Source organism: Dendroctonus ponderosae, unplaced genomic scaffold, assembly GCF_020466585.1.
Source record: "Dendroctonus ponderosae isolate FM_Combo_2020 unplaced genomic scaffold, Dpon_F_20191213v2 Dpon_F_20191213_1, whole genome shotgun sequence".
Taxonomy (NCBI): Eukaryota; Metazoa; Arthropoda; class Insecta; order Coleoptera; family Curculionidae; genus Dendroctonus; species Dendroctonus ponderosae.
In genome coordinates, this window is record NW_026017110.1 from 12,243,481 (window position 1) to 12,266,933 (window position 23,453).

At 33.8% G+C, this 23,453-nt stretch overlaps 1 protein-coding gene across 23 annotated transcripts in view; it reads right to left on the reverse strand.

Annotated features, from left to right (window-relative positions):
* Window positions 1-6,502: 6,502 nt before the first annotated feature.
* The window catches only part of LOC109535703 (MAP kinase-activating death domain protein), a 56,729-nt gene continuing 39,778 nt past the window's right edge, over window positions 6,503-23,453 (reverse strand). For 11 of the 23 annotated variants that reach the window (XM_048662311.1, XM_048662338.1, XM_048662308.1 and 8 more), the window contains 17 exons: window positions 21,774-21,842; window positions 20,974-21,174; window positions 20,725-20,915; window positions 20,441-20,639; window positions 19,846-20,004; window positions 19,566-19,760; window positions 19,383-19,464; window positions 19,191-19,324; window positions 18,885-19,025; window positions 18,110-18,361; window positions 17,768-18,007; window positions 17,360-17,632; window positions 17,103-17,270; window positions 12,508-12,516; window positions 11,626-11,698; window positions 11,519-11,565; window positions 6,503-8,022 (listed from right to left, as the gene is read on the reverse strand). In XM_048662311.1, the coding sequence (XP_048518268.1) occupies window positions 7,513-8,022; window positions 11,519-11,565; window positions 11,626-11,698; window positions 12,508-12,516; window positions 17,103-17,270; window positions 17,360-17,632; window positions 17,768-18,007; window positions 18,110-18,361; window positions 18,885-19,025; window positions 19,191-19,324; window positions 19,383-19,464; window positions 19,566-19,760; window positions 19,846-20,004; window positions 20,441-20,639; window positions 20,725-20,915; window positions 20,974-21,174; window positions 21,774-21,842 (2,943 nt within the window). In that variant the 3' untranslated portion in view covers window positions 6,503-7,512. Of the gene's footprint in view, window positions 8,381-11,518; window positions 11,566-11,625; window positions 11,699-12,507; window positions 12,517-17,102; window positions 17,271-17,359; window positions 17,633-17,767; window positions 18,008-18,109; window positions 18,362-18,884; window positions 19,026-19,190; window positions 19,325-19,382; window positions 19,465-19,565; window positions 19,761-19,845; window positions 20,005-20,440; window positions 20,640-20,724; window positions 20,916-20,973; window positions 21,175-21,773; window positions 21,843-23,453 lie in introns of all 23 variants that reach the window. The other 12 variants (XM_048662374.1, XM_048662407.1, XM_048662411.1 and 9 more) reach the window with 9 other exon arrangements.

The window sequence follows — 23,453 nt, forward strand, 5'->3', positions numbered from 1 at the left end:
AAAAATACCTGAAAGTAAAAGAAATCAATATAAACAGTATTTCGCTTTATGTTGCAAAATGGACAAAATTAATACTCCAAATACATGCCAAGGCGTAAAGTAGCAACAACGCTACACATGTAAGTAAAAATAATTGAATATTTGAACAYAMAATTCTAGTCTCTTCCCAGAATTGATTGTCCTAGCTGATCACCTGTTAAGACCAATTAATCTCAGAATATTTTAAAGTGTTGCAATTGTAATGTATTTTAGTATGTGATATAACAAGCTATTGACAAACTGTTATTGTTTTTTAGATTAATGAGAACATTTAAAAATTTTTTTTTACTACCTGTTATTTTAGTAAAACTGATGATGGTGGAAAACACCGAAACGTTTTTTTAAATTGATAAATGAACAATAAATAAATGACTGAAGAACCCAGGATTTGATTTTAATTTTGGAATTGAAACACAGTCAGGAAAGTACGTACAATAACAAACAGTTGTATCTTGAAGCTGAAATCCATGTCAATTGAAATAAAAATTGTTTTAAAAACTCCCTTTCCAAGGAAGTGATTTTAACTACACGTCCGCCTTCAATGGGTCCAGCCGTTTCAAAATCAGAAAGTTGAATACCTTGGTCGCTTAAACCAAGAACCCAAGCAGACAAACGAGACACCTCGCTGCATATCTGTAGTTGATCCAAGACTTCAAGCTAGCGTTCCTATCTCCATATTCTGCCGCCACGTTGTTGCAGAAATGATCTTTTTTAGGCTCTATGCCACCAAAAAGGCGGCAAATTACCTCTTCTTTAAGAGATGGCTGCAAGCCTAAAAACCTTACTCTTGACTTCAGTAGGGAAAACCTTTGTGATCTATTACCGATTGATATAATGACTGCTGTTGTTCCCAAAGGTCCCTTTACATCCACTATTAAAGTTTGCAAGAATACATATTTCTTGTCTGATTCGCTAGGGTCGGTGTCTTGTCATTTACTTCGACTTCTAGATCCTTTTTCCTGTTAACATATGGCGTTTGAGGCGGCAAATTTGAACATATCAAAGGAACATGTCCCTTCCACAGATTATACACTTTGTATGACCTCGATACATCTTTGCTTCGCTAGGAGGAATAAAGTCAATTTGTACGTGGAATAATCCTTGAATATCTCGCAAAATAAATTAATGAGACTCATTGAAATCGTCGATCGATTTGGTCATGTGCATATTTCTGTAAATTTTAAATTACCCGAAAATAACTGAAAAATATGTTTTTTACTTGAAAAATATATGGCTTCAGCAACGATTTTTACGATTACCTTATAGCAAATGTCCTCATATTAGAATTATTTAACGTCCTCGATGTTTTGGGTCTTTTTCGGTATCTCCTCTCTCCAGTAAGTCTGTAGGAACTTTGTCTTCGACGGTCGTTGAAACAGAGTTGTCGGTCGCTAAGTTTGTGTCAAGTCTGTAAGACCTAACATGTATATTGAGACTCATCAGTTTGCCTGATCCCGTTAATAAATTAAATAATAAATGCTCGTTTAGGTAACGCGCTTTCACGACCTTTACCTTGGTTAGTCGACTCTTTCGGACCATACATAGTATAGTACTAGTAACTACTGGACTAATACCAAAATTATTATACATACTGTGGGAAATTTCTCAATTTACAAGAAAACGTTATTCCGAAAAGTTGTCTTTGTGCAATAGCAGCACATCCAGAATTTCTGGAAAATAAATTCATAAAAATGTTACTGAATTTCTATAAGCATAAGTAGAAATAATCACACGGTACAATTTACCTTAGAAAATAGGAACCTGAAATAGACTCTTTTTTTATTATCCAAAGACCGATCCAATTTTGGAGCACGACTGTCCCGAGCTGTTCAAAGATATCTGCGGATTGGCATCTCTCGTCACATGCATAAAGCTGAGAGCTGGTGCAAATTGAATTAAGGAAAATGAGAAGGGTTTGCGGAATACTGGCAAAGAATTAATTTGCAATTTTAGAGGTTTTGTAGGAAGAAACAATATAGCAAGCTGCAAATTTCACGTAGGATAGTCGATGTTTAACTTATAATATTCTTTTTAAGCCTTTTTCTGTAGGAAATAAAGATTGTATAGTAAAAAATAGTAATGTGCTATTCAGACGAAACGTGAGCAATTAGATCATTAGCAGGTTATTTCGAATTCCGGACATTTTTCAATCAGTGATTTCCATTTGCGACGAGGGTTAAGTAAAGGATATATGACAAAAATAGAAAATTACTGCTATTTTAAGCTAATTGTAAGTGACATTCAGAAATGTCGGTGTGTATAGTTATTTATTATAACTACTATTATTAGCGAACAAAATTGGCAGCCAATTGTCGTTAGCCAAAATTAATTTATTTAGGGTAGTTAGAATCAGAATTTGAAAACATTTAGTAGTACGAAAATTTTTATTATAGCATCCAATAATAAATGAAATTAATAATAATCTGGAATACGAATTGATTTTTGTCGAGCGTTGAATGATATTATATATATAAATATTGACAGCAAAGTAATGTTTCATCATCATCATCGTCATTTAATAATCAATCCAAATATTAAGAAAAGTTAGAGGCATTATAGATTAATCTAGGCGATTAATATTTAAATGTTTATTAGAATGCAAGACACTGGCGAACATGAAAAAATGTCTTCGTTCCGTTTCGAAAAATTACTTTTTCCAGTACTTCCTTTAATCTATTTCAATTATAAATATTTTTTAAGTTATTAAGTATGATTTTCAGATCAAATTGAAGTAATAAGCTACATAGAGGTTAATACCGGAAAAAGACATTTTTTAAACAACTATAAAGTTTAAACTTTTAAGTCGTTTTATGGCGCTATATATGTCACTATAGTGATTTATGCGGCAAAGAAATTATACGCCTGTTAATTTCAGAGGGCAAAGTTTGGGCCCTTGGGATTATGGCTCTAGGCTCGGCAGTAATTGCCCGAGGATCCTCACCTTCGAGGTGGTTACATATACGAAGTTATTAACACCTTATAATTCCCATGATACATAGATAGTTTTATTTCCACCTAATATACTTTCTGTTGGCCGTTCATCTAAGGGAATAAATTATTACGGGTGCCGTATATATGCAGTCTTTTGATAAGTTATTTCCTTAACATTGGATTAGGCATGATTGAGGCATGATGCAATTGATGTTATAAAAGGATATCAAGCATTGCAAAGACAAAATAGGAACATTAGTATTACAAACTTGTTGATTTTTATTAATCTTTGTTTAATATGGCGTTAAATGGTTCTGTTCCATGTATACTTCTGATATTCTGATCCCAGAACATTATTTTGAAAATGTGAAGAATAAAATTCGCCAAATATGTTCCACTAGTTTGAAGATCGTAGATATCCACGTAGGAATGCGGTATTTAAGGAATGCTAAATTTTCCACCAAAGAGAAAATTTTTCCAAGTCCGATTTCTCTAGAACTATTTTTGATAAAAAATACATAAAGTTAACAGATTATATGTATTTCTGAAATTTTTCTAAACAGTTGAATAGGTCGTTATAGCAACCAAAAACTATGTTCAGATGAGCAACTTGCAACGATTTTCCCTATCAAGGAGCAAAATTTGCTTCAGAATTTACAACCTCATTTAATGGATGGATTAAACGCTAAGAGAGGAACCTTTTTAATAGATTGGCGGCAAATGGTTTCCTAAGGCCTAACACAAATTTTATTTTGAATTATTAGCAGTAAAAAATGAGTGAATTTTTTTTTGTAGGGACACCACAGGGACAATATGCGTTCCTCGTGTTTTCCAATATCAATTGCTGTTATGGACAAGAAACGTTCCGCATCACTGATCCGCCTCTGATTGTAAGAACAGTTTTGAAACGGCGCATCGAAAACTCTTCCCGTCAAAGAATGTTATCGTTATTTCGTTATAATTATATGTGTAGTTAATTTACCAGTTCGTACCAAGTATATCTAAAACCAATAAGTTCAGCAAGTATTTCTTGTTCACTTTTGGGAAGAAGATAGAATTTAAGTAATCTTAAATTTCTCAATAACAACTACAAAAAACTATTTTGAACATGTTTAAATAGATAACCTATGTACTTGGCCTTTAGTACTGCTGTAATAAAATTGAGGTCATAAATTCTAGTTACTTTATTTTTGAATATCTTCATTATAACTGTCGCATTCATTATTTTTGATGTTATCAAAAATTTCTTCGATTTTTGGCCGATTTTTGTGTCGTTACTTCCTTACTTACACTTATTATTACTGATACAATTTATTCAATTTGCAAATATAATCTGGTAATGATTATTAATTACCGCATTTCGTTACTTTTCCAACTAAGAAACAATTTAGGGTTTTAAATTTTATCCAATCAAATGAGATGTATATTTGTAATATATTAATACATATACAGAGTGATTCAAAATTGGCGTCATTCCTCTGGAGGTGTGGTCTGGGGGTATATTAGGAGTACAGAAAAATTAGTAAAAAAAGTTAATTGTTATTAAAAACTGAGAAATTTGGAAAAAATTATGTTAGAAAAACAATATACATTTGAGTCTGTATCTAAAACAAATGCCTACGTAATCACCTTATAGTCAGGCATCTCTTCTCGAGCAGCTTCTCTTATTCGGTTAATTAACTCCTGCTCAATTTATACCGGTGTTCAATAATTCATTGGTTTAATGTGACCTGACATACGAGGTAGGAATGTAGCCGGTATTTATTTGGTGCCTGATAAAGTGTCAGTTGCTGTGCATTGTTCTGTGCGCCCCTGAAAGGCTCTTCTGCAATTATGTCCAATACTTGTTTCTCTGTATTTAGAACTCGAACATCTATTGTCGTCCACTATCTTCCTGTAACCGCTCTCTTCACCCTTTGTAGGCGTGAGTTCTTTCAGCTTCTGCTATGCTACTGTAGCATTTCCCTTGAACTGATTGCATATCTGAAAATTCGTGAAAGCAAATTCAAAGCAAGTCACAGTTTGAGAAAAATCATTTTTATTATTGACAAGGGCTTAAGTATTCCAATATGCTTCATGCTTCCAAAATCCACCAGGAACTAGTCCTACATGGACGTATTTTTGTGAAAATTAAGGTCATATTTCAAAAAAACCTTTTTTTTTCTACCACTCTCTCGCCGCGATACTTAACATACACATTAAAGCAAGCTGGAAAGCTGCCTATCTCATATTGAGCCAAAATCTGCATTAACGCGATTGAAGCTAATTGACTTTGTCAAGTTCACCGCGGTTAAAACTGTCTATATGCAAATAAGAGAATAGTTTGCCGACATTTGCATGCAAAGCACCATAATATCTTGGAAGTCAGATTTACCTAATTAACACAGAGACCGAGTAGCAAATAAAATTTTGTTTGACAAACAGCTAGCAGCAATTGTAGATCAATGTAATTTAAATAAAACATTTAACCGTTTTACAATTTGAATTATTTACGATTCACTCACTTGATTGATTTGAAGGTAAAGTAACAAAATGAAATAAAACCTACACTAACACACTAAAAACAAATTAATATTGAAATTTCGGTTTATTTCAATTGTAATGAACGCTCCTCCAATTTCATTGCAATTATTGACTGTTGCTTTCAGAAATAATTTTAAACCTATTGTATTTATAATATAAATGTTATGTAATCATCTAATAAAATTAAATGAGCTGCGCCTATTAAATACTTCAATCTGTAAAAAAGCGAACTCATCTACAAATTTTGAATTTTTAATGAACCATGACTTTTCTCAGTTATGGCAATGGTTTGGAAAAAGTTATGAAGGCAAAAACCAAAGTTTCAACTTTTGCTTAGATCATGACATTACATAACTGTGTAGGACAAAACGCTCTGTATATGGCGAAGTTCAATTGTGTTTTAAAATATATTTTCTTGATACCCTGGTGGAAAGTACGTACTTTTGCCACTGTTTTCGATGGCGGAAAAACCACTTTTACCCATTACAAATTTTCTTCATCCCGTGTGGTAAGTAAGGTTTCGCCAAGCTGACGCTGACACCTTGACTTTATCACTGACTGTTTGACAGCATTTTCAAAGTTTTTTATCAAAACTTTGAAAACAAAGTCCAATTTTTTAATTTTTTGAAACAAAGTCCAATTTTTTTTATTAATAATTAATGATTAAATTCCAATACCCAAATTAATTGCCTTACCATTCCACCTTAATTATTCGAGATTATACCTAAATATTTCTATGAAAGTATTGAAGAAAATAGATGAAACCTAAAATTTTCATCACATCTGGCAAACTGGTCATGTGGTTGGAAAATTAAATTTAACGAATATAATATTTTCCAGTCAATTATTTTTCAACCATCACGTTACCAGTTTGCCCTCTACACGAGATATTTGATATGTGATGAGCTGCCAAATAGCTCCTGGAAAAAGGTAAAGGTAAAAATAAATACAGGAGAATTAAACAATATAAATGTGTATTTCTAAGACGTAGACAAAAATAAAACAATAATTAATTTAAATCATATATTGTGCATTTACTTGCCCTTTATAAAATATGAAACTTAAATATATATTCAACACTAATTATCCCAAGCTAGCCGATGAATGGCTATCAGCAAAGGTATACTTATGTTCTTTCCCTGAAAGCATCAATGAATTTATACAGAACATTTTCAAATACCTATTCTATACAATAAAAACTCCTACATAAGAAGTTCTCAAAACGCACAGTTTTACAAATATTCTCTATTTATTTATTAAGTATTGCTTTTTTATATCTAAGACAAAAATGTTAAGAAAATTGAGACATTCTATGCTCAGAGTGATGAACAAAGTCGGTAAACAGAGATATAAATAAGAAGGAAGTCGAGTTCAAAAATGAAGGTTGGAGGAAAAGTGGTTTGAAGTCAGCAGTTGGATTTTGAAATTTAATATAAATACTCAATATTTTTATGCCCTCCGTATGTTCAAAATACTAAAAGGTCGCTTTGCATAAAGCAATAGCATATTTTTGGGAATAAACTGGTTGAAATATGTGAAAACACCCAGAGAGAAAAAATGTAAATATCGTTATCCCTTCAAGGAACAGCAAAATAGCATTATGATAATTTAGTCATACCGTATAAGCTAACCGAAAATAAGTTTTTTGAGTGCAGCCTTATTTTTTCAGGTTAACTCATGCTTTAATTTTGACTTTTGTAATTTAAAAAAATTGCTATTTTTTAACCGTTACAATACACCCACATATTATTATTGAAGTATCAAGCAAAAGTCGAGCATTCCCTCCGAAAAGATCTAAAATTCATAGAATGCCTTCTAAGGTAATAAAATACAAATAACAAAAAACGTTATTTACAAATAAATTGAACATCGAAAAGTATTTCAAAGTACTTAAGAAATTTGAAGTTGCTGCAGTTTTAACACTTTCCTACACTATAAACTTATCTAAATCCACGGAAGACAAGACGGCCTCACGCACTCGGTCGCTAAATGCAACGGATTAGAGTACCGTTTACCACGTCACTTGTTTCGCGGTGGCGGAGGAGGAGGCTGACCTAAAGGTGGGCCTAAAGATGCTTGCCTAAATGGCAACGAACTTCGACTAGGAATGGGTGGAGGTTTTAGAGGAGTTGGTACCGAAATTTGTGAAGTCAATGTTTTTGTCTGACCTGGTGGGGCAGCTGGAGGCGATACTCCTGGAGGTAAGGCTGGTGGCGGATAAGTTGGTGGTCCACCAACAGGAGTTACTGCACTTGATTCCGGGCCAAACGCTGATGGAGATAAACTTGACTGAGTACAAGGGATAAAATGGGCAGGAGGCTTAGTGGAATGCGTGACCGTTGAAAGATTACAGGTCGAATCGACACTTATTCCTTGCAGTTCTGCCGGCACAATGCATGTCACTACCTTGAGCTGTTGAGAAGGTTGAGATCGTTGAGGTCGTGGCGGCATCGTAAACTTGTTTTTGCCTTCCTTGCCTGCTGCTACGTAGGAAAAGACGCAAAGCACGGAATAGCAGATTTGATCAGCCTATAAATATACATTCAAATTAGGCTTCTTATTAGACTATGTAAAAAATGGTCATCGAAACTTATAGACCTTCAATACCTAAGCTCAAAAATATATTGCAAATAAAAATGGAACTGAAAACAAGAAACAGTTTTCGCGGATATTGGTTCCCAATGCAATTAAGTTGAGAATCGCTGACTCATAGCCCACGTAATGTATCTTAAGCAATGGGAAAGAATATCAGAAACAAATCAAAGTAGATCTAGAAAAGCTTACGCAATAACGAAAAATAATGTCATGCTCCTGATGGAAATTTATTTAAGTCTTCTGCTAAGCGGACTGCAAATATTCTGTGGAAACAGCGTAGCATCTGGCTAGCCTAAAACAACAAATAGAAAAACTTCCATGCATTAACCTAAATGTATGTCTGAAAACTAAACATATATTATGTATAAGTTACATGCTAAATGTAAGCAATTTGCACTTTGCAGTGCAGGAATAATGAAAATAAATTGATCAATATTTTAAACTGAAATGTTAGATAAAACAGGAAATGTCCTTTTTCAATGTTCATAAAAGATGATCTAATGAATAGCCGAAACTTAAGAAGCTTTTCAGCGATTAACTCCAGTTTTAACCCGCAAGACCATCCATTCGTCCAAATAGCTCGTAAAGATGAGTAGAAAATAGGCTGGACATTTTAAGGGATTAGGAAAATTGAGCGTTTTCTTAAGGATTGAGAGCTAGCTTTGAGTAGCTATAATATAGTTATTAAGTTTGCACTTTTATACCCGTTGAATAGCAGTATATTCACATTATCATCATTAACAATTGGCAGTTTCCTTCCATGCTTATAAGAAAGGAAAAGAAAGAAAAACTCTACGTAATATCAGCGAAAACGTCTATCATGCATATTTTGCAATTTCAATTTGATATTTAAGGAGTCAAGTCTTCAAATTGCTGGTCTGCGATGCCATTTCTAGATTAAACGACAATATTTGGGTACTTTATGAAATTACGTACTACCTATTAAAAAGCTATATTTGCAAGCTTAAAGGACTGTTAAAACTAATAGGTATCGAATAAAATAGTACACAAAGCAAAATTGGACCGAACTAGTTATAATATTCGTTCTCGAAGAGAAACATTTTCAGTATAATTTCAAATATTCCAAAGTTAAGTTCAAACCTGCTCACAACAAACAACCTGTTGGAAATGTTAGGAGAGCTCGTACGAGCCTCCAAGCAACATGAAATCTTAGAGTATATTCTTGTGCGAGTCCATGTGGAAGGATAATGCATATGATCCGGTTAAGAATAGCAATATATTATAATATGTGAATTTACAAATATTTTAAATATAAGATCTAGTCAACAAAAAATACGCAGATTACAACACATTGTAGATGGAGTTGACTACGCGTAGTCACGCGTGACCTTAAATATATCACAGAACTCGTTTTGTGCTACAAATTAATTTTAGAAATTGCTGATATATGTAAAATCTATGAAATCTGTTATTAATCTATTTAGTAAATCTGAAAAGACTTGTAATTTCAAAATTCACTTTATTTTATGCCTTCTGGGTCGTTGGTCGCATAAGCAATAAATCACACTAAAAAAATTATAATGGGTAGACAGTAGACCTTTCTTTGTGAGTTGATTTCAAATTTAAATATAATTTGAAGACACCAGATGATATTAATGATTTAAAAGGCAGGATATGGAAATATATGCAGGATATGCAGGATATATATGCAGGATATATATGCAGGCAATATATGCAGGATATATGAAACATTCTGGAGGCTGCTGAACTTCAAATCAAATCAAATCAGTCTAAAAATAATAGTAATTAGCAGTACCAGGAGCTTATTTAACCATTTTAAAAATTAATTGGAAAGTAAATAGACATCTACAATTTTGTTCTCGATTTAAAATGTTTGTTGTTTTTATTGAATTTGTATTGAACATGTATTCAGGATATTTAATTGCCTATTGGTAATGCTGTATCTCACCGTTGTCCTCCAATGCATAATTTAATTTAAAACATATATGCATTTATTCTTAGAGCAATATGAGCAGTGAGAAAAGTATCGGCATACAAGATCTGCTGAAACGATTTAGAATAATAAATTAGTTTTGCTCAAGCAAGGAAACATAATGAATGCATGTTGCTGTGTATAATTAAGACTACCGCTGGTGTTAAGGCAATATAAAGGATGGGTACTTTGCATTTAATTAAAAACTAGCAAAAAATCATTGTGCACAAATAGCGAATAATATGCTTCAAAGATGAAAGTGTATAGTATAATACAGTAATAATAGTGTTACTTAATTAAATAACTTTTAAGAAGTATGTACAAATTGGAAATTGTTTCAATTGTTTGACTAGCTCTCATTAATAAAAACAACTCATTAATAATTGATATCGATAATATTGTTAGGTACACATTAAAGGATTTGATTAATAGAGTTTGCGTCTGAATAAAAATATTCAATAGCAAATTGTATCATCTTACTATATTGTACGTGGAGAATAGTAGGCTAAATTTTTAAAATTAAAATAAAACTTGCAATAATGGTACTTAAATCGTACTTCAGAATTATGGCATAGAAATTATTCAATGCGATAACAGCAACTTTAAGTAAAATGTTTCTAAATCGGAACATGTCTCCCAAGTAAGGCGATACAACCTTATTTGCGGGTACAGGGTGGGCCAAATTCTACACTTTTAAATGGAGAACCTATTTATATACCAGATATTATGACTAAATTAATGACCAAACCCGTATGTTATTATATCTAACAGTTCCCAAGATACAGATACATTTCCTGCTCCACAACTGAATTAAGATTATGTTGTGACCACGTGTAGGAGTTCTAGCGGTTAAAAATATCAGCACTACTTACATATGGGGTGTCAATTTGAAAACTTCCCTCCCATAATATCTTTCTTGTAGTTAAAAATATGAAAAGTCGGAATAACACTTTAATTTTGTTTGTAAGGGGGACACTTTAAATGAATATTTTAAACCTCCTTCTTTCAACCCCCTAGGACGGGTAGATGCCACCCTTACAATCTTAAATGGGAATAGGGTCAAGTGACACATCGTTTTAAAAGGCGTTCAATTTTCTTTTTAGTGGTATTCTACTTTGTTGCTTTCTTGCGAAATACAGCGCCGTTCGTTAACATTTTGGTAAATCGTTTTTATACGCAAGTGCTTTAGATTGTTGCATTGAACAAACCCAAGAATTTAATCCCATAGTTCTGAATCGAACAACATAAAATGACTATTAATTTAACAAATTATACAATTGGTATGCATGCACTTGACTTTTCTGTTTTTGGAGCAACGTTTAAATTGACAAGCCACTCATATTAAAAAAAAACTGTGTCAGGGTACGATTGAACGAATTAACTACAGGTGTAATATTATCGTACAACCAGGCCATTTAAGCAAAAAATATTGAAACACAAGTAGGTCTATATATTTAAGAGGAAACATAAACTTACCATTGGCGATTTATACTTCCTTTGAATTACGTGTCGCGTTTTAGGATCTGCAATGTAATGAGTATAAATAAGATCATAATTATAAAAAATGTTAATTCAATACTTACTAAATTCTTCTATAATAAATATGTTCCCATGTTGGGTGTAACATTTTCTAATATGAGATATCCTTACGAAAAACTGAAAAATACACTTACATTATTATACAATTTGCATCATTATACAAACATCTTGGCCGGTAAAATTGCTTACAAAAGTTACAAAAGTAATTTAGTTTAAAGGAATTATACTTGGTAACGAACTAGTTTTGAAAACGGCACAGAAAACCTGATAACCAAACTTCATATATGGTTTTGTGGATAGGAAATTCTATAAAATTATATAGGTGAAAAGGAAAAAAACTAATTAGAACCACAGTAAAAGCAATTTTACCTGGTCATAAAATCTACCACAATCTTAACAACTAATAGTCATGCACTATAGAAATTGCCATCATGCAAAAAGCCCTAGGCAACTTTAGAGATGGTTTGAAAGACCTAGATTCGGTAACAGAAGGTGTTTGGTGTTAGTGGTGTTGAGGTGTGATATTAAAGATTAGTTGGTGACGATATGGTGCAATTAAAATAAAACAGTGTAAGTTGCCATGCGAGAAAACCCGCAGAAAGCTGCTACAGTGGCTACATTTATCGCGCGATTTGCATTTTTTACATCTAATTTTGTCAGTTTTTGTTTGCGTTAACGGGTAATATCGCTTTGGTTACGTCATTTAAACTGCCTTGGAGATCTGATTTTTAACGTGAATAGGCATTTACAATAAAGTGCAAATTGTTTTGCCAATTATAATTTTCTTTTCTGCAGTTTAAACGCTTTATTTAAAGTTCTAGCACTCTAATAGTGCAAAATAGCGGAAGTCTACAGGGAAAGCGGCTAACTAAACAAAAACTATGACTAAAACTAACGACCAATTTTAATAGACCATTTTTCAATACCTCAAAATCCTGCAAGCAGCGTGTCGACGTGGACAGATGGACGAGAAAATAATAAACAGTTAGTATTTTATTTTCGACGTAATCGGACCATCTCAAAAGTTCCCATTAAGCTCTTATTAAGCTTTCTCGAGGATTTAACTTCACACTCTCTACCTACTTCATTTTTCATACGGTATCAATAAATATGTATGTGACATGGCAAAGTTTGCTTAGGATCCTCTAGAAAGCTGTTATTTACGTCTGACCACTCATTACAAAGAAGAAGAGAGAAAGAGAGTAGAAAACATCGAAAAGCAAAAAATTATAAAATAGTTGTTACAATAATTGATATAGGTAACATATGGCACATTGAGCTGCATGCAGATAAACGACATTTTATATGTCTTTCTCATCATTACCTATAAACACCAAAGTCAGGACAGAGAAATTTGTAACTAAAATTTACTGAGAGAATGCAAACAATGATACAAGATACTCAACTATATTACTAAAATTAATTGATAGTTATGTGAATGGTACCCCAATTATCTATTAGGTACTTATATATTATCTATTGACAATAAAAAAATAGGTATAACAAAATCTAAGTCATACTACAAATACTTAACGGTAAGAATCAATGTGGTTACTTTGAAAGTAACTTGCAGTGTACAAGTAAATTCAATGACAAATGTATTAATAAAAAAGTAGCTTATTATGCCGAGTGATGCCTATCCAAACGCGGATACAACATTCACGATTCATAATTTAAATAAGTTTTCATAATATCAAATTTATAAAATATCTTGCTACTGCCAATGATGCATGAATAGGTATTTCAACGTGACAATAATCTAAGGAGTGGCGCAGCAAAGAGGAAAGTTTTGAGTGGTCCTTGCACAATATCAATGCACATCACAGGGCAAAGAACTAATAAAGACACTGAATAATCGAAAAAAATACCAAAATGATTAAATTATATTGATGCAAGTTGCGATTCAGTGGATTTACTCCAACAATTCGTTTTGGTTAAATTGCGTAAAAACGGTATTAATTAGTAATGTCAGTGCATTAGTTATCATGTTAAGTCATTATTTTTAAACAGTTTGGTAAAAATTAATTAGCATATACTTTGGAACACACGTGAATCACGAAAAATTACTTCAGCACAAATTGTATGCAAAGATCCGTCATGAAAATTTTGTTCATAATTAACATGGTAAGCAAATTTCGACCTGAATTTAGAAAATATGAGTGAAAGAACTTGATATCTAAATTTATCACACAATCCGAAAAACTCGTTTTTAATGTTAGGTACGTTTAGTACGAAGCTTTACAGCTATTACGTGTAAAAATGTATAATCGATTGGAAAATTATTAATTACATTAATTATAGTAATAATAATTTCTAATAAAAAAAACAGTGTGGAAACATTTTGGTCATAGCAGCTGGCACAGATTGAGTATTGGCAACAAGAGTTTATTCCTTGGATGATTTAGCTAGTTTATTTTGCAAATTGCTACATGCTTCTATTGTAATTAAATATTATATGCACTAAAAACTTCGCATCATAGACTCTACTTAACCGGACGTTAATCTGGACCGGATAATAATGTATAATAAATATAACTGTTTTACATATAACAGAAGAATTTTAAAATTTTTCATCAACCAAATGATTGAATAATTTGTTTCTGATACTGCGAAAATGTTGTAATAAACTTGAAAAACCTAGGTGGCAATGTTTTAACAGAACATAGCTTCTGAGAAATCTGAAAATGAAGCTTTTCATTGTCAAAAGAGGCCCTGGAAAATTAAAGTTCGTTTTACTTTAAGGAAAATGAATGACGGGTAACAGTATATTTAGAGAGTTTTCCGCATTTTCGTGATATGGCATCTCAATAATAAGCACAACTAGTTTTAAAAAGTGTAACAATCTATTATTAATTAGGATAAGATTGATGAAATAATGTGTTAAAGAAGTGTTAAACGATTGTTCAGATTCGAATTCTAAGACAGATCTACACTCAAAACTAATCGAATTTCAAACTGGCCTGAAAGTTGTTAATTTTGCAATTCTACCAATGGTTATTTGATGAAAACAGATCTATTTATCTAGGTTTAATTTTATCATCTTAATATTATTCCTATATTAGTTGGTTAGTTTGATTGTGTTTGTAAGCGTTCTAGTTGAGCTTTTTAGAGAAAGGAGGCAGAGTTGTCTAACTTCTCTACTACCACTAAGGGATTTAGTTTGATCCAGATATGCGAAATAATATTCAATTTTAATTGCATTTAAAGCAGTGCCTCGGTTGTCCTTGCGAAGTTTAGTCGGTTTGATGATTTGTGTACCGGATTTATCAGATCCAACCTATACTATTGTTTGCATCTTTTACGTAGTTTAATTTGCATGTATTTAGTTTCAGTATGCGTCTGTAGTCCAGAAGTTTATTTAATGATCTGTGTTAGGCCTGGGTAACTCAGTCAATTTTTAGGCGTTGGCGCAGTGCTGCACAAATGGCTTGCTGGGCCAACCCAACGCCGGTGCAGTAACTCAGTTCTGTTGCTGGGAAAACGTTACTTATAACTTATGTTGATGGTCTTTTTTTACTTGTTGGAACTTGTTGAAAGTGGTGAAACGTTACTTATAAAGAAAATTTATGGTATTTCTTCTGTCTGCTAAAATCCGCAATCGCCGTTGTGGAAGTGTATAGGTCGCGGTAGACGTTCTCCACAATTGGAATAATCCCTATTTTATCCGCTATTAAAACTCCCTACTGGTTTTTCATCTTGTTTATTTTTTGTTTGCCTGTGCTTAGCTTGCTACGTAGCACTTTCATATGCTGTTGCCTTCTATGGTCTAGCGTACAATTTTTGTGTTATTGTGTTTGTTTTGTATTCCCTGATGTCCCTTCTAATCTACCGTCTGACTTTTTTGTTTAATTCTCCATATGTATCTGAATCTTTATTGGTTTTGCGTGTTTCTTCCATTAAGCGCTGATTGTGTTGGGGCTTCATATACTTTGATGGTTTTTTTTTATTGTTGGTAAATTTTTTGGTAACTGTTTTGATATCTAACTTTTTGGTAACTTTTTTATTTTGTTCGAGAAGTTGAGGTTATCTATGTCCCTTTCGGCTAGTTTTTCAATAGGTTCTAATTTTTTCTTCAATTCATGCTGATATTCTTCTCTTCTGTTCTCGATTTCTTCTGTAGTGGGGAATTTTTCTTTATGAAATAGTTTCTTCCTTTTGATCTTTGTGTTAATTCTCAAGGCGGCTCTGACCAACCGGTGGTCACTTCGCGTCGAATTTGTTCAATACTGTCACATCCCTGCATATTTTGCTGTTCTTGGCAAGTATCAACTCTATTTCATTTTTAGCTATTTTGCCGGGGCTGATCCAAGTCCACTTTCGTTGGGGAGGTTTTGTGAAAAAAGTGTTAAGGCAGTATAAACTTTCTTCGCATAAGAATTCGTATAACATTTCACCCCTATCGTTTCGCTCGCCTAGATCAAAGGGTCCTATATGTTCATTCTCGTTTGCTGTCCTTTGTTCAATATTGGGGTTAAAGTCGCCAGTGACAATAACATAATGAGCCTTTTCTTGTTTACGTGCTGTTATGATGTCTTCATAAAGTTTTTTAATTTCTTCATCTTCTACTCTGCCTGTTGGTGAAAACGTGTATAGCAGTTGTAGCCTGACGTTTGTTTAGTTTGATGGTTATGTAGATTACTCTTTCGGATATTGCCCGATACGATGAAATCTGATGTTTCAGTTGTTTGTTTATTAGAAATACTACTCTCCTGTTACGGTAATTTGTTGTGGTCTTATTTTGATATAACACATTTCCGGAGTGTAATATTGTTGTTTTCTCCCCTGGGTGTCGTGTTTAGCATATACCTACACGTCCCATTTTATGTATGTAAGCTCTTCCTCGAGATGTTCTTGTGCTCTCAGTGTTCGTATGTTAAATGTGCGTAATAGAGATCATTTCGCTTTCAATGTTTGGCTTCAATCGAATCTTTGCCCCTCCCAAAACCCATGGGGCAGACTGCCATATTGACAGTGAGAGATTCTGAATATTTTATCCTACTCTCCTGGGATATATGTAATTTAGGATTCGGCATATGCATTGGTTTTGAAGAAGATGTGTGGCAATTTAAATACCACGCTTACCAAACAGGTTGGTGAGTTGGTAAGGATATAGGAAAGACCAAGTAGATATTGGGTCGGGTACCAGATTAGGACATGATTTCAGACAGTATTCTTCCGATCCAGCATGTCTAAGACATGCAGGATCTCAGAGGACTACAATCCTCCACCCGCCACCCAACTTACTACTACCATAACCCACGCACTGACATTTTAATAAATGTATTGTATGTTGATCGCAAATAATATCTCATAATTTATATCATTTTGGTCTGTACATATAGGATTTAAAAATAGGAATGTTCATAAAGACTATCTATAATTTGTACTTTTATTTAAAAATTACTAAAAACAAACGCCAAGCATTGATATATGCTTAAACAATAGGAAACTTTAAATACACTTGGCATTCATTATTTAGATATCCATTTGAGCAAACTGATCTACAAAAGTTTTGACCTACCTTGCTGTTGGCGAAGAGTAATCCAACTCCCTCCATGCATACTTGCAACAATCCGCCTTCTCCAGTTGCAACATCCTGAACCGGAAACTCACCTCCTAACTCAGGAACACTGTGAACTGCTCCACTTCGTTCTATTGCTTCTTTTAAACAATAATATACTTGCTTACACTGAAAATCATTGACTGTTGTTAGCTCGTTAAATTATGAATTGTAAACTAAGTGGACTTTAATAATAGAGAGCTTTAAAACATGGTTACCTTTTTGGTGTAAAATTTATAGACTTTTGTAGTTCCGACGCTACGTTTCCAGAGACACAGCACTTTGTTCTTAGGACTGTAAGTCATGTTGACAAGTACATTAAAGAACCATCGCTCAAATATAGTCCCATTAATAAATCGTATAATTAAACCGTCGTCCTTAACTTCAAGGAATCGAAGATCTCCCGTGCAATCCGTCCCGAAATGCACAGTAAAACTTTGACGGTGTAGCGATTGAGATATGAGAGGTTTCAAGTCAATGTCATTACCTTCCTAAAATATCAAGGAGCTTTTGTTAATATTTCGCTAAACAATTAATTTCCGAATTGTCGTTTATATATTTTGTGTATTTTCCTTTTTCCCCAATATTTGTGCGGGCATTCCTGGGTATTATAACAATATAATTACCAAATTGTGGATTTGATCCAGCAGCAAATTAACCTCGTGGCTGTAAATAAGCCCAATATGGCTTTTCCCAAGCAATCTTCGGACTTTTCGCTTAATTTCTTCTTTATTGCAACGCAGCATTACAAGAATTGCAGTCAGATTATAAAGGAATGTTGAGAGCAGCCTATCTTCCTCATGTTCCAGTCGCTTCCTTTCTGCGTCACTGAGACCTTTGTATCTGTCTAGAAGCTCTCTAGCACCCTATTATCAATGAGATTAAGTTGGTAAAAACCAGGTGAAACACGATAAAATATCTTGGTCGGGGAAATACTAAAATTATCAATTTAAACTACATTTTAGTACCTGATCCATTCCGATGGTATCTCTTTCCTGAGCAACAGCGTCCATAAAAGCATCTTCCCAAAACTGCATTTGGTCCCACAAGTTTGACCTGTCTTTGCCTATCAAACCTTCGAATAAGTATGTTCGAACAACATCAGGTGAGGATGCCGCATTAGTATTAACTATGTGTCCTCCATGATATCGAAAGCCAACGCTCAATGAAGACTTGCTGGACCAAACACTAGAAGCACGTTGCTTTGGTAATTTTGGAAACTACAAAAGAAAATGCTCATATCAAGTTAGTTGTTAATTAACACATTGCTAGTTTTTCAAATCCTCCTAACAAATGTGTTTTTATGCATGCAGACTTTGGAACATCAAATTGTTCCACGCAACTGATTTGAAAATATTCAGGTTTTATGTATATTTTACTTTTTCGTAAATTTTGTTTCACATTCCTTGTAATTAATTTAATAAATCAAGAAATTACAATATCAAAACCAAAACCACAGCTGATGGTAAAAAGGACGAAAAGGTTCTCGTGATGTCCATATAGCAATAGAACCTTTCAACAAGAGAAAGAAACATTTGAAAAATAATAATTAATTAAGAATGTCCAAGATAATTTTTAAAAAATTAAAATTTTTAATCTAAAACATTTTCAGAATGTAGATGATCTGTAGAAATTTAAAAAATTTCAAACTGGTGCTATTTTGCAATTGAAGATTCGGAATGATAAATATTTGGCGATATTTGATGTTGTGCTTTCTCATCAGATTATTTCCTAAAACTCTACCTGCAAAGTTTCAACGTCAGTATCAGAAACTGTCGATCTGAATGATGCTTGATTGCCTCCCCTGTGAAGACTTCCGGCAGGTCCAGCTGTTATTGATCCTGGAGATACCGTTCCTCCAGAACCATGGATGGTACCTTCCCCCTAGGCATTAAATTAAAAAATCAACAAGAAGAAGCGCAACATACTTTAAAAAATATAAGCGATTTTAATTAAAAAAAGTTGTATTTATAAATAAGTAGGTTTTCTTTTGTGTTCGAAATATATTTGAAACTGTTAAAACAAAAACAGTATATTTAAAGAACGTACATCCGAATCAAATGAGGTCAGTTTACTCAAGAGCAAGTTTTTCTTTTGGCTAAGCATATCCTTGAAAATCTCTGTGGTTGTCTGCTCCGACTTATCAAAGTCCGCGTCTTCAATAAGTCTTACCTCAGGAGGCTCTACAAATTTTCAACATTGTATGTAATAACTCGAAACGAATCCGCTTTCAGCTATTACCTGCTTGGGAAGACTTTCTGCTCTCATTTTCCCATTCCGAACTAAGCTTGCTAGGACTGACAGGTGATTGTGGACTCGATTTCTGTAAATGTGAAAAACTTGTTTGAAGAGTTTCTATGCTTTTATTATGCAAACAGCTTTCTTCTTTTGAATTATTAAGCCTCTTTTTATTAAGTCCGTTACCCGCGTATTTTCAGATGAAGATGCCCGCTGATCTTGTACAATATCTTTAGTCCAGTAATGTGTGTGCGCAATTTGATGCATCTGAAAAACCGAAGCTAACCCTCCTTGCCCAAAGTTACCATAAGTTAACTCCAACCCATGCTGAACTGCCTGAAGAACTTTCAACATTCCCTTCCATACAGGTTTTGGTATGGACTGAAATTTAACAAGTACAAAGTAAATTTTCGTTTCTCAGTTTCCAAAAGATTCATTCGATATGACAGAATATCGTTTATCTTACCACGTCGTCCACGTGTTCATCGGGAGATACTTTCTTATTAATTGTGTGATTTATTTTCGTCAAAGCAAATGTACGAAATATTTCTTCTTCCATTAATTTCTTTAGTCTGTTAAACTTTAGCCATCCCACGCCTTCTCCATCCAGGACATTCGTAATAATCTAATAATAAATAAGATTATTCTCTATCGTAAATGCCCTATAATGCTAGTAGTCCAGGAAAATACCTAATAAAACCTAACAAAAAAGTTTGTACCGAACGCCCTTTAAGCATGTCACGTGTATTTTCAAGAGAAAACTCAATGTTTGCACTTCTTACGTATCTAGAGGTGGTCAGAAAATGTATTAAATTAGTAAGCGAGAAAAAGTTTAAAAGTTAGAAATTTTTATATAATTGGTCGTTGGTTTAATGGAAGATGAAATTCTGTCGGAAAAGCCCTAAAAATATTTACTTGTCGCGAATGAATCCCAACAATTTCCTGACGACTTATCAAATTCAGTAAATTCATCAAAATCATCATCAGAAATAACAAGATTTTTTCACTTGTTAAAGTGGCACTCATAAAGACATTATTGGAAAGCTCATCATCATACTTACATCGTTTAAAAGCAACTGATTTTCGGCATTATCTGCCGCTTTTTCTACATTCTGTCTTCTATGTAATTCATCTTGCGCTTTAGATATTGGCTTATGTAAACTAGTTTTCTCCGCTATCTCTTTAGTTCCTCTCTGGAATGGACTAAACAGTCCAGATTTTCCATCTTTTTGCTTTTCCATATGCCCAAGTTCATCTTGTCTAAGACGGAATAAATTAAATTAAATTAAAGTAAATTTAGTTAGTGCGTAATTAAAATGGCATGTATTGACTCCTCTAAACACACCTAATGTTGTCTTTTTTGTTGCCAAACAAATCTGAAAACATGCTTGTAGTGCTTGAAGCTAGTCCATTCAAATCTGACTGAATATTGGAAAAGAAATCACGACTAGCACCCGCTAGAGCCGAGTGAGCAACTACAGATGTAGAACTAGAGGTCGACTCACGTCTCTGGTCATTTCTATTGAACGAATCGCCCTAAAATGTGCCAAACATTAGTTAGGCTGTTCCATCGGCCAGTTTAAAATAAACTAACTCTTAGCAAAGATTTAACGTTTACAACTTCTTTTGCCGACTTTGTCAGGTCTCCAAATGTGGATTTGCCAGCGTACGTCAAATCATCTATGGTATTTTTACTCATTGCTGTTGCTGTTTTGCTGGCTTCAAGCGCCGATTTGCTGGCTTCTTGAACACTTTTGGTAGCTTCGCCAGCTGCTTTCTTTGCTTGAATAGTCAACTAAAAAACCGACGAGCTTAAAACAGTGAGAACCTTCTGCAATGGAAACGAAGTTCAACAAGAGTGTGTGATTTATTTGCTTGGTCAGTAGCAAGATAAATAAAAATGTGGATACAAGCATGCATAAAAGATGTTTCGAAGTATTTATATTGTACACACCACATAGATATATTAAAAAATGTAGCTTCAAATTGGAAAGTTGTTACTAAAACGGAGATATAAGTTAGTGAAATAAAATAATAAACAAAAGCGTGATATTTCAAAGTGGTTCATTTTAATAAACGTTTAATTAGTGTCTGACGTGCAGGCATAAAATTCGCGCCAGAAGCCTTTGAATTGGAAATTTGATCACTGTACTCAATAATGGCTGTAGAATTTCAGTTAACTTTGATAACTCTGACATACGTTTACTTTTAATTATATAGCGCGGATGAAACGCAGCGACGCAGCGACAAGCCATTAATACATGATACTTTTGAATAGTGACTATCAGCTGCTGGGACACATGCTTATGCTGCTGAATATGATTTCTACTTTTCTACATTTACTAACTGTCAGCATAATTCTATTGCAACAAAATGGGTAGCTCAAAAACCAACCTTATCAAAAGGAGCAAAGATATGGCTCTCTTCCGCCTCAGAAAGCTTTTCTTTTGCTTGTGACTTTAACTAGAAATCAAAAACATGTATTTTGAAAACCATAACTTTAAATGCAGTTACTTTTGTTGATCAGTGACATTTGGACATGTAATTTATTCTTCATATCTTACTTAAAAATTGTATGAATTGTACATTTCTAAGTGCTGCTTCATAAAGTATTTGGTATAATTACAAATTTTAAAATATCAAAAACATTATATTTGTAATGTTGCAAAACTTGTCAACACGAGCTAATACGAGGATCGTTTGATAGGTAAGTCAGTGACTTTTTGCATGAAAGAACTTTTTTCGGTCAGTCCAGCGTCATTCCAATTTTTCCTCGCTTCTAAATAATATAATATATCGAGGTTCTCAAAATATGCGTTTGTTTCAATGATGACTTCTTCATTGGACCCTCTTACTGCCCTCTTCAAGTTTGAACAGGAAAGTCGCAGGGGGGTAAATCTGGAGAATATCCTGTTTGGGGTAGCAGCAGCAGTTCGTATCCTAATTCATGGATTTTACCATGATGACACGTGTGCACCCGTACATTGTAATGAGGAAACAGCACTTTTTTTGCCAACTGCGGCCAAAACGGTTGTCGAAAAGCTTTGAATAATATGCGCCAGTGATCGTTTTACCCTTTTTTAAAATTTTACCATTAGAATTTCCACTTAGAATTAAATGTAATTTTTGGTAGTTTTGAACAAGTAAACGGAATATTCTAGAATGAATAATGAATATTTTTGTGACCCATGGAGCTGAAATGGATGTTGAAAAACTAATAAGTATATCTGATTCCTTTTTAAGTCTTCACAGAAATTATGGTGTTAAAGCCATTGAAGATTCACCCTTGTCAAGATTCACCCCGCCACCTCTGTCAAGTCAAATATTTTTTAAAGGTCCCGTTAGTGGGTCAGTGGACCGAGACAGCGGGTGGTAAAAAGGGTAACAAAAATATGCCCACAGGGTGGGACACTGTTCAGGTTCTTTGTTTAGTTACCACACCTGTCGGAAACTATGGAAACTATTGTTAAGAGAGCAGGTAGAAAAACTCTCCGTTTTGGTGACTCTTGACAGTTTAGAGAAGTTTCAGTTTGATTCAACAAAAAGACAAGTTGTAAGTCGTAACGAACCAAATCTGTTTAAAATAAATTGATCAGTATTGGAAAAGCCCGGAACCAGTTTCTTTGGAAATAGAACCGTCGTAGCGCAAATAGCGGGTAGCCTTTTGTGAGCGCGATATTATTGGCGACCGTGACAGGACTTTCACTGGTTTTTTCGGGATTTTGAAACTTTGAAGTATTCGGATCGTCAGGAAAAATAAGCAAGCGAGCTTTTACCACACGTTTCACGTTGTTTTGAAATATATTGGAAACGCGTTGGTGGTTTAGTACCGGGTTCGCCATGACCGAGATCGAGACTAAAAAGAAATGTAGAAAAGTTATAAGGAGTTCTTTTACGCGAACGGCAAATGAGCTGGAGCCGCTTTTACTAACCACGGTGTCTGAAGACACAACGCGGGTGGTATGGGAACTTTTGTCGGGTAAATATGACGAACTAAAGGTATTGGACCGCGAACTTTTTGAGTTATTGCTGGAAAACGCGACAGAAGATGAACTCGAAAGTGAACTGGAAGGT